The sequence below is a fragment of the Elephantulus edwardii genome, unplaced genomic scaffold (genome assembly GCF_000299155.1).
Source record: "Elephantulus edwardii isolate Elephantulus edwardi_28Jun2011 unplaced genomic scaffold, EleEdw1.0 scaffold00101, whole genome shotgun sequence".
In the NCBI taxonomy this organism is placed as follows: domain Eukaryota; kingdom Metazoa; phylum Chordata; class Mammalia; order Macroscelidea; family Macroscelididae; genus Elephantulus; species Elephantulus edwardii.
In genome coordinates, this window is record NW_006399851.1 from 2,805,272 (window position 1) to 2,817,872 (window position 12,601).

Genomic DNA, 12,601 nt, shown 5'->3' on the forward strand with positions numbered 1-12,601 from the left:
CCCCAAATAAGCAAACACATCTGTAAAACACAAATGAAGTGGGAGACATAGCTCTTCCTGATCTCAAAACCTACTACACAGTGACAGTAATACAATAACAGGCACACCGACAAATTAAAAAGAATTGAGATTCCAGAAATGGACCTAATTATCTACAGTCAACTGATATTTGACAAGGAAATAAAATTTCTCAAATGGAGAAATGGCAACCTCTACAACAAACGGGAGTTGGCAAAACGGCTGAAACAGGATCCACATCTTACACCATATACAAAAATCAACCCAAGGTGGATCAAGAGATCTGGGAGAAAAGCCCAAAACTATACATTTCATCAGACACAAACTGGGATCAAACTTAGACTGCCTAGACTGTTGTACAAAGAGACTGTCAAATACAGCCAGAAATGCACAATTTGGAGAGGATAAAATTGATGAATGGGACCTTCTAAATATTAAATCCCCGTGCAATGCAGCTTCTTTCCACTAGGCCACCAGATTTCCCTTTATTGTTGTTGTTCATTGCCATCTAGTCAAGCAAGACTCATGAAGCAACTCTGAACAAAAGACCTGCAGTCTTTGTATAACTATTATCATTTGTCCAGGTTCATAGAGCTTCCAGAGGCATGTGGGTTAGGAAGTGGATGCCACTCCTGCTTCCAAACCTGTCTTAAACTGGGAGCTCCACCAAACACTATCCATCAGAGGCAGCCATTATGGCATTTGACCCCAAATGGCACAAGGTTTAGCTTCACAGCAAACCCAGATCATTACAGTACAGCAAATTGACAGAAGAGTGCTGTACAACTTAGAAGAATGTTCCTTCAAAATGAAATAACACTAGGTCCTTGCGCCCAACCAACTTTTATTTAGGAAATTGAATAAACAATCTTATTAAAAACACTATGCATTATGATCAAGTGGAATTTATCTTAGGAATGAGTGATTCAATATGTGAATGTGCATCTCATTATTAAAACAAGGGAAAATTACCAGGTGATTATCCCAATGAATATTCCAAAGAAATTTTACCAAATTCAACACATTTTCATATACATAGCATGACAAGAATATAAGAAAAACCCCACAAAAATGTCATTATTAAAAATCCCACAGCAAACATCGTATTCAATGGAAGAAGATTGACATCAGAAACAAGAAAAGAATGCTCACTCTTGGAAAAGTTTAACAGGGCAACATGTAATAAATGTTGGAGAGGATGTGGAAAGAAAGGAACTCATACATTGTTGATGGGATTGTAAAATGGTACAACCATTCTAGAAGGCAGTTTGGTGCTTCCTCAAAAAGCTGAACATGGAAATTCCATATTACCCAGCTATTCCACTGCTTAAAGTATACCCTGAGAGAATGAGAACTGAGGCACAATTGTTCATAATAACATTATTCATCATCATAAGAACATGGAAACAGCCCAAATGTTGAACCACAAACGAACGGACTGAGAAATTATTTTACATTCACACAATGGAATACTATGCAGCATGCAAGAGCAATAACTTTGTAAATTATTACATAACGTGGGAGGGACTGGAAAGCATTATGCTGCGTGAACCAACTCAGTCCCACAAGGGTAGAATGAGTATAAGGATCCAAGGCGGGTGGGAGAGGTTGGAAGTAGAGGGATAAGGATCTGTAGGGGGGGTGGGGGGAATTAATCATGGGGTTGTACAATTTGATGGGGGCAGGGTGAGAGAAATTGAAAGAATTTGTTCTTGAAAACAATTTATTTGAATTTTGTAAATAAGCTAGTAGAAAATTTTTAAAAAGCAGAGGAGGATAAGAATAGCTTCACAAATCAAAGAATGTAATCACTGTTACTAGATGATATGCATAGAAACTGTTGAATTCTTATGTTTTGCTGTGTACATTAATAAAATTTATAAGAAAGAAATAAGAATGCTCACTCTCAACATTGATATTTATATCATTTTAAAGATCCTGTTGTTTGTTTTCAGGTGCTTTTCAGAAGCTGTAAACCACATTGGAGGAGATGGTTTATCTTTCCCCTGAGGAGTAGTCGGTGAATCAAACTGCCTGCCTTTGAGTTGGCAAGGCAACTCCTTACTTACTAGGCTACCAAAGCTCTTTAGGTTGTGCCATCTGTATAACATAGGTTGTTTTTAATCTTCCTCCAATTTTCTTCACAGAAGAATCATCAGATTCTCAAATTATTTTCTCAGTTTGAAATCATATGAAGAAAAAATGCAACCCTGATGTGCACCTTTCCTGATTTTAAAGCATTCAGGTTTAATATTTAAATTTCACAAGAAGTTGAAAGACTTTACATTAAAAAAATATAAAACTTACTAAATATATTAAAGAAACCTTAAATAAATGAAGGTAAGTCTGAGTTCATGAATTTCTTAGATGATTTAAAATAATTAAGATGTAATTACAAACCTAAAGAACTTACAAATTCATTGCACTACCCATCAAAATTCTAACTATAATCTTCTTAGAAATGGAAAAGCCAACCCTCAAGTTTATAAGGAACAAGAAATACAAAAAAGCTAATGCAATCTTTAAGAAGGAAAGGGGGGAAAAACAATAGCAGCAGCTGCTGTAGCAGAAATAGAAGATAGAAAACACATAAATTGATTTCAAAACATATTACTATGTTACAGTATCTAGAATATCCAACTCCCTGCATGCACACATGGAACCTCTCATGACCTAGTGGTAAGGAGTTATGCTCCTAACCCAAAGGTTATGTGGCTCAAATCCACCAGCTGTGTTATGGGAGAAAGAAGGACAATCTCCTCCCATACAATTTACAGCCTCTGAAAACTCACTGGATGGTCAATTAATGAGTGGGTTCCTACTCAATAGTACAGTGACACCAGTGTGTGTGTGTGAGTGTGTGTGTGTGTGTGTGTGTGTATGTGTTTGTGTGTGTGTGTATATATCTATATATATATGGCATCAATTCAGAACCAACCTACAGATGACCCTTCAGCAGGTTTTCAGAAGCAGTAAATGAATGGCATAGGAGGGAAAACTAGGGAAATAATGATAGTTCTAGAGCAGCATTCAGATCTTTGTTCATGGGGTTGCTATGAGCTGTTCTCAACTTGATGTTGCTTAATTGTAACAGTATATAACAATGACAAAAAATGGCCTACAAGGAAATGCGTTGGATCTTGGGGATGGTGGGACATTATAGGAAATGAAATAAACTTCTCTTTTACATGCTCTGTTCCCAACATTATTATCCTCCTAGTACAAAGTTTAGAAATTTATCACTTAGCCTTGATTTTAGCCTACACATTTTCAGCATTAACATTTGCTAGAGAGTCAAGAATAGTGGGGGAATATTTCATTTTCACAGTTTTACCTGAAGGGTATCTCTATATTCTCACTGTAAGTCACAGCGTGGTGGCTCCAAGATTTGGAATGGTGAATGTGACCTAAAGAAATCTCATTGTTTCACTAAATTGATTATGCAATGTTAATCTGTGATTCTATCTTTCTGCTCTAAGAGGTAGCACGGCAGTTAATATATTTATATCACATGCTATCTGGAGGACAGGTCATCAGTGATGTGAAATTGGATGGTCTTGGATTGTCTGTTAAACATGTGGGTGGTGTCTGCTTAGGTAAGACAAAATTTGTTCCTGAGGCTACAATAGATAACAGTTAAAGCTTATTTCTTTCTCACTAGAACTAAAGAATTACAAGGTTTTTTAAGACTGCTAGGCTATTGAAGATTTTTTATTCCACACTAAGCTCACCACTGGGCCAATTGGCAGAATCATGATAGATGATGGAGAGATTGAAACTGTTAGCAACTTTAGTTTGCTTGTCTCCACAATCAACACTCTTGGTACCAGAAGCCAGGAAATTAAAAGACAAATTATATTGGGAAGTCTGCTGTCAGGGACCTCTCTGGAGTACTGAAGAGAAACAGTGTCAGTCTGGAGACTAAGAAGAACAAACAGGTTCATCTTAGAGAGGGTGAAACCAGGCTGCTCCTTAGAAGTAAGGATTCTGAAACTCTGTCTGACGTACTTTGGACATGTTGCAAGAAGGGGCCAGTTCTTGGAGAGGGACATCATGATTGGGAGAGTAGAGTGACAGCACAAGAGAGGAAGACCCTTGATGAGATGGATTGATTCAGTGACTGGGGTAATGGAGGTAGGAGTATCAGAGACAATAAGATTGGCACAGGATAGAGCCAGGTTCAAAGCTGTTGTACATATGGTTGCTATAAATCACAAGTGACTTGAGGACACATGACAGCAACTGCTCTAAGTATTTCACCTTTTATACTTATTTTGTGAAAAAGAGTAATTTGAATTTGGATTGATGAAACTAACTTTGTATTCTAGGAAACCAAAGTGGTCATCCAACAGAGTAAAGTTTTAGGAAGTTAAATTCAGAGCAAGAATGTGGATTGGCTGTGCCTAATTACTATGAAGGTTATGACTGAGTTCTGTAACAACAGCAACATGGCTGAACAATTCCACTAAGGTGTTGGTCTCAGCTATGGAAATGGGCAGAGATTAGATACAGTGCTCCAGGGAAAGAACTGTTTGTAGCATTTACTGATCTATGACAAAAGGAGAAAATCACCAAGGGAAATTACTAAATTTGCAAATCAGCATTTTAGGACTCAGCTGAAGACTTCCATAAACCTCAATCAGGGATAGCTGAAACAAGTACCCTCACTGAATAGTATACCTATTTCTAATAGCATAGCACTCTGTCAGGCAACCGAGTGATGACCCTAACCAGATCTTAAGCCCGATCATGTGTGCAATGACAGATAGCATGACAACTCTCATAGCTTGAGGTGCTCTAGGTGAGAGTCATATCACTTAGGGCATAGGATTTGTACTAGAAAATGTATGGTGCACAGATAGGGCCCCTCAACAGAACCCTCTGTGATGGACACCAGTGGCTGTCCAAGCCTCTGCTGGCAGTAGGTGGATGAATCTTGGTAACAGGCAGAGTAGTCACTGGACTGAGTTCATGTTGTTGGTGGTGTTATGTATTATCAACTTTACTGTGTCACGCTCTCCAAAATGCTTAAGCTTATTGTTACAGTCACTTTGTCACTACATCCCCTTGAGCATCTTATCATCTTATTCTACCTCTCCCAACATGATGTCTTTTTCCAAGAACTGATACCTCCTGATAACATGCCTAATGTATTTGAGTATGTTTCACCATCCTTGCCTTCTAGAAGCTACCAGGTTCTACTTGTTTGTTCTTTCGGCAGTCCATGGGATATTCAGTATTCTCCAACACCACAGTTCAAAGACATCGATTATTCTGTTATCCTTATTTACCAACAAAATTTGAAAGCTGCATGGATGATCTTAAAATATGAAATTAGCCCTAATACTCTGTTCACACTCAGTTTGGCTGTTTTCAAATGACTGGGACACTTTGTGGATAGCCCAGTAGAAATAACTACAGTGGAGTATTAATGATAACCCATTGTGGGAATAAAGAGTTGTTGGGAAATATATGCACAAAGTCACAAGGTAGGGACTTTGTTGTGCTCTATATGTCGACATATAGTTCCTTGTGTCTGCCTGGGAATATTCAGGCAGATAAACTAGCTTACTGAAAGCCTTATAAGAGGTAGTAACTAAACAATGGACAGATGGCTATACTGTAAAACTGGTCATAAGGAATAATAGCCCTTATGAGTTGTAGCTAAAGAATGGAGGCTTCCCTTATTCATGAAAAAAAAATTATTGAAGTCTATCAGTCACACTCTAGTTGTTCTCTGGAGTGCTGGACCCACAACTCCCATAACAAAGCAACTGCAATATGTTCTTACCTGTGCAGACTGCCACTGAACTCTTTTTTTTTAAATTTTATTATTTTTGTGTGAGTGTACCGTCAAATCAGATCTGACTGGTACAGGAAGAGATTGTCCCTCCTTTCCCAGCAGAGCATCTGGTGGATTCAAACCGTGTGCCTCTGGGATTGTAGTTGCATCTCCTTACCACTAGGCCACCAGAGCTCCCCTGAACTCTTACAAGTATACTTTTGTTACTGGTTCACCTGTGTAGGCAACAGTCAGAGCTCTCCAGATTTCATATGCTAGATGTGGCACATCCACAGACATGGATGGGACAGACATGGATATGGGACCAAGGGACATATTTTCTGGATATAAAGTGCAGGAATGGGTTTAGTGGAAGAAGATTGTCTGGCATCTTCATTTACCGTAATACAATCACACATCAGTTGGTCTCATTGACTGCATGAATGGAGCCCTGAAACAAACTTTGAGACATGGGACTGACTCTTGACATCAACGGACTCATATTCATCATTGAGTATAGGTGGGAGACTCATCCAAGCACAAACTATTGTCTCAAGGGTTACAGAAGACAATGAGGACATGGGGTAATTCATCCATGGATAAGGCCTGTATAATCCAGTAATATTCTGTTGTCTTTGGCACAATACCTTCCACTGGAAATAAAGTCATGGCTCTTCTGTGGAACTAGTAAAATAGTCTCTGATGGCTTAGTTTATTTTCTACTTTAGGATTAGGTCAAAAGAAGGGTCTATAATCTATCTCGTAGTTCTAACCAACTTTTCCCAGATCTCTCCTTATTTATAGCCTTAGTAAAGACACTGTATATCAGGAATCATTGGTAATAACCCTACTGAATACAACAGTTCTTCCTTTAGATGACACTGAAATTGGCAGTTCAGAAAATTCCTTTGAAGAAAAACATACAATAATGTAAACCTAAAAAATGAGCTGTCACTAACTTGTCAAACACCATTGTTTATATTTTAATTGATGGACATAACTTGCCTTTTTTGTTACCTGTGATAACTTTGTCTTTTTGCTCATTGTGTGGTGGGGAATGTTTTAGCCCCCTGGGTGATCATAATTGCTGATATGAGAGAGAAGCCAGATTGCTGGGTATGTGTTGTTGTCATGTGTCGTCAAGTTGACTAGGACGCTTAGTTACAGACTTATAGCAAGTATATGTACAATAACTCTGGAATCTGCTCTATCTTGAGGCAATCTCAATGTCTCTGACACTCCTGCCCTCATTACCCTAATTATTGTATCAATAATCTCATCTGGTGTCATCTCCTGTGCTGTTCCTCAACTCTTCCAAGCATTTTATCCCTCCTAGCTACATGCCCAAAAGACAGAGTCATAGAATCCTTGCCTCCAATGACCAGTATAGTTTCACCCTCTCCAGGACAGACTTGTTACTTCTCTTGGCAGTCCATGGAATGTTCTATAGTTTTCTCCAGCACCACAACTCAAAGCTGTCAATTCTTCTCCTGTCGTCTTTGGTCATTGTCAAGCTGTCTAATGTGTACCAAGTAATTGTGAAGATCATGGCCTGGATAAGGCAAACCTTACTCGCTAGACTGATTTTGTTGTTCTTCACTCTGGAGAGTTCCCTGAGAGCAGATTTTCCTAATGCATTTAGTCTTTTGATTCCCTGACTGCTGGTGCCATGAATGTTGATTCTGTGTGGAGTCAAACAAATTGAAATTGTTAACAATCTCAAACATTCTTCTTCATTTATCATGGCGCTGCCAATTGGCCCAGTGGTGAAAATCTTTGTTTTCTTTTATTGTTTTTTTTTTTTAAATTTTATAGTGGTTTATTTACAACGTTTTAATACATTGTATTTCACACCATATCTTTCTCACTTCCTTCATCACCACCACACCCATCATTAACCCTCTCCCCCAACCTGTCCTCAACCTTCTGCCTCCCCCCTCCCCCCTTGGATCCTCATACTAATTCTACAATAATGGTTTTATACAGTATTTGTCCTTATGGGACTGAGTTAGTTCACTCAGCATAATGCTCTCCAGTCTTTTCCAAGTTAAGTTGCTCCTGCATGTTGTCCAGTATTTCATCATGTGATACGACATAATTTCTCAATCCATTCAATCATGGTTGGATATCAGGGCTGTTTCCATGTTCTCGCAATGGTGAATAATGCTGCTATAAACATTGGTGTACAAGTCTCAGTTTGTGCCTCTGTTCTCATTCTTTTAGTGTATATTCCAAACAGTAGAATAGCTGGTCATATGGAAATTCTACGTTCAGCTTTTCTGAGGAAGCATCAAACTGCCTTCCAAAATGGTTTCACCATTTTACAATCCCACCAACAATGTATAAGAGTTCCTATCTCTCTGTATCCTCTCCAACATTTATTACTTGCTGCCCTGTTAAACTTTGCCACTGCTATTGGTGTGAGATGGTATGTCATTGTGGTTTTGATTTGCATCTCACTTATTGCCAGTGATTTTAGGCATTTATTCAGATGTTTGTTGGCCATCCAAATATCTTCCTCCGTGAAAATTCTTTCCATGTCTTTTGTTCATTTTGTAATTGTGTTATCAGTCTTTTTTTGTGGGGAGGTCCAAGAGAATTCTGTAAATTTTCATTATGAGACTCTAGTCTGAGGAATCTTTGCTTTCTTGATGTTGAGCTATATCCTGTCTCCATACCTTTTCCGTATATATGAGCAGCAGATCATTCAAGAGGCTGGATTTTATGAGGAAGAATGTGACATTAGCATTGGAGGATGACACAACCTTACTTGCTTAAACTGAAGACGGTCTGAAGAATCTGCTGTAGAGAGTCAATTACTGTATTTGCAATATGGTTTGAAGCTCAACATCAAGAATCTTTTTAGCTCAAGAAGACAAAGCAAGTATTATAACTAAATATACAAAGAGCTTAAGTTGGAAAATAGAAAAAAGGATCAACACAAGTTTAAGGAACTGAAGAACAAATTCGAATCTCAAGTTGAAATATTTAAGGATTCTACTGTCAGTAATCTTAAAGGTGTGCCTAATCCAGGCCATGGTCTTCTCAATTACGTGTTATGCTTCAGAGGGTTCAACAATGACTAAGGATGACAGAAGAAGAATAGATGCCTTTGAGTTGTGGTGCTGGAGAAGAGTCTTGAACATACCATGGACTGCCAAAAAAGTAAATCTGTCTGTCTTGGAGTGGGTAAAACCAAGTCTCTCCTTGGAGGCAAGGATTTTAAAGCTCCACCTCACTTACTTTGGCCACATGGCCAGGAGAGATTGGTCCATCATGCTCAGAATGGTAGACAGACAGAGCAGAGCAGCAGAAGAAGACCCCAAATGAGATGGATTGATACAGTAACTGGAGCAATGGGCTTGGTGTGTCAGAATTAATGAGACTGGCTCAGGACAGTGAGGTTTCAGAGCTGCTGTACCTAGGATTGCTGTTCATTGCAGGCGATTCAACTAATAACATTCTATGACATGTTTGGAAGCAAGAGTGGCATCCACTTCCTAAACAACTTGCCTCTGAAAACTATATGAACTTCGATAAATGTTGATAGTTGTAGAGGGACTTTTCAGGTCTTTTGTTCATAGGGTCACTATGAGTCATGCTCAACAACAGCAACAACAATGTAGGAAGCATCAAAAGGTATGGAAAGAATGAACAAAGTTACTGTATCAAAAATATTGGTATGAAAGGAACATATGCTTAGGCATTATATGTATGACAACAATCCTGAAGGAGAGGTGTCTAGCAAAGTGGCCCGGGAAGAGATGGTGAGGGGAGAAACTGTGTGACAATGAATGAATTTTTTTTTAAAAAAAAGAAAGAAAACTGAAGAAAAATTGGCTGACACTGAACATATCAGGAAGTAGCATATGATTGAAAACCATTAACAATGAAGGAAAATGTTCAAAATGAAACAAGGACATGGACAGAGAAGAAAATCCCAAGAATTGATGGAATATCAAGTGACATATTCCAACAAATAGATGGAGCTCTGAACATATTCTTGTTGGGCCAAGAAATCCATATGAAGCTCACTACCCAACTGAATGGAAGATATTAATATTTATTCCATTGTCAAAAAAGGTGATATGACAGTATAAAGAAATCACTGAGAAATATCATTAACATACTTTAATATAGACTTTCCCAGTGGAGAACATCTAATCTCCTGACTGTTAGTACCAAGTATATTGATTGCGGATTCAAGTAAGATAAAGGTGTTGACACTTTCAAGCTATTCTCCATCTATCATGATGTCACCAATAGGCCCAGTGGGGAGAATTTTGCTTTCTTGATATTGAGATGCAATTAATATTGAAGGTTGTAGTGTTTGATCTTCTACAGTGAGTGTTTCAATTTCTCTGAACTTTTAGCAATCAAGGTTATGTAATCTGCATACCTAAGGTTTCTGAAGTCTTCCTCCAATCCTGATACCATACTCTTCTTCACAGAGTTCAAGTTCTACATTAATTTACTCAGCATACAGATTGAATACGTACAGAGAAAGGGTACAATCCTGACACATAATTTTTTAAATTTTAAATCATGTTATAAAATCTTGCTCTGTTGAAACAACAGTTTCTTGTAGGTTTAGGTTTGGTATGAGTACAAGAAAAGTGTCACCACATTAGCCATAATTTCTAATGATCCACACAATAAATGTCTTGCATAGTCAATAAAGCACAAATAGATAACATTCTGGTATTCTCTTCCATTAGCCAGGATACATCTGACATTAGCAATGATATCCCTGGGGCCACAACCTTGTCTGAATCTGGCTTGAATTTCTGGTTGTTCTCTGCCTATGCACTGTTCTAGCCATTTCTCAATCATATTCAACAGTATTTTGCTTGTATGTGATATTGTTCTATAATTTCAATATTTTGTTAGCTCACCTTTCTTGGGAATGTAAACAAATATGGATCTCTTCCAGTTGGTCAGTCAGACAGCTATTCTCCAAATTTCCTGACATAGAGGACATCCAGGTCTGCATCTATAATTTGAAACATGTCGATTGGTCTTGTAGAGTTCTTGAGCTTATTTTTTGGCAATGTCATCGTTGCAGATTGAATTTCTTCCTTCATTACTACTAGCTTTTGATCATGCGATATTTCCTGAAATAGTTCAGTGTTGGCCAGTTCTTTTGGGTACAGTGCGATTCTATGTATTCTTGCATCTTCTTTTGATGATTCCTGGATCATTCAAGATTTTGCCCATAGTGTCTCTAAATATTGCAATTCAAGGCTTGAATTTGGTTTTTAAGGTGTTTTTTTTTATCTTGAGGAATTCTGAGAGAGTTTTTTCCTTTTTATTCTCCAATCCTAGGTTATTCCATTACAATAACTGCATATTCTGTTATACTAACTGAGGGGCTATGATGTTATTTTGAGGACTAAATGCACCTGTTTCAGACCATATTCTTTTCAGTCACTTGGTATGTCTCTAAGATCTATACAAGGAATAAGGAGAACAGAAGAAAAATTAATTTCTTTACTGCATCTATAGATTATGAATCGTAAGCCAAACCTTTCACAAAAGACCAAGATGACACTTTAAAACAAACCCAGTAGGCTTTAACTTTAATTAAAATGTAATTACAACTGAAAGTTAACAAATGCGTGAAGTAGTTTTGTAGAATTATATTCCTTTTGTTGATAACCCTGCTTGCTGAAAATGAGGAGGACCTGAAGTGCTTGCTGCAGAAGGTCAAGGACTGTAGCCTCCTATATGGATTGAAGCTCAACATCAAGAAAACAAAGAATCTCACTACTGGGCCAACTGGCAGCATCAGTATGGATGGTGAAGTGATTGAGATAGCTAACAATTTTTAGTTTACTTAGTTCTACAGTCAATACTCTTGGAAATAGCAGCCAGGAAATCAGGAGATGAATTGCTTTGGGAAAGTCAGCTGTGAGGGACCTCTCAAGAGTACTGAAGTGCAATGACGTTAGGCTGGAGACTAAGGTGCACCTGATCCAGGGTATGGTCTTTGCAACATGTGCCATGCATCAGAGAATTGGACAGTGAATAGGGATGATAGAAAGAGAATTGATGCCTTTGAACTGTGGTGCTGGAGAAGAGTGTTGAATATACCATGGACTGCTAGGACAACAAATAGGTTTGTCCTGGAGAGGGTGAAGCCAGAATGTTCCTTGGAGTCAAGGATTCTGAAGCTTCATCTGACATAGGTTGGGCATGTTTCCAGGAGGGATTGATCCTTGGAGAAGGAAATCATTTTTGGGAGATTGGAGGGACAGCGCAGGAAAGGAAGACCCTTGAGAGATGGATTGATTTTGTAAGTGGAATGGTGGGAATGAGTGTGTTTGAGACGGTGAGTTTGGTCCAGGATAGAACAGCATTTAGGGTACTTGTACATAGGGTCACTATGAGTCACAAGCGACTCGATAGCACATAACAACAACAAGTGTCATTAAGGTCACAACTCATAGTGACCCTACGAAAAAGAGATCTGAATCTTTCTCTATCCTATTCCATCCTCACCTCCAGAACATTGTTACAGTCACTGTGTTAGTTCATCTTGATGAGAGTCTTTCTCTCAATTTCAGACCTTCACCTTTCCCAACATGATTTCTCTTTTCAAAGATTCATCCTTCTTAATAATATGACTGCAATATGTGAGATGAACTTTTACCATGTTGCCTCTAAGGAATACCTTGGTTGCTTGTCATGCAAGACAGATTTATTTGATCTTTTGGCCGTCAATGGAATAGATAGCACTCTTCTTCCACGTCACAATTCAAAGGCAATTCTTTTTCTTCTAACGTTCTTACCCATTCTACA

At 38.3% G+C, this 12,601-nt stretch overlaps 1 protein-coding gene across 1 annotated transcript in view; it reads right to left on the reverse strand.

Moving 5' to 3' along the window:
- The window catches only part of LOC102856623, a 587,398-nt gene that overhangs the window by 314,876 nt on the left and 259,921 nt on the right, over positions 1-12,601 (reverse strand). The window contains exon 6 of the mRNA XM_006891623.1: positions 2,745-2,774. Within this exon, the coding sequence (XP_006891685.1) occupies positions 2,745-2,774 (30 nt within the window). The remainder of the gene's footprint in view (positions 1-2,744; positions 2,775-12,601) is intronic.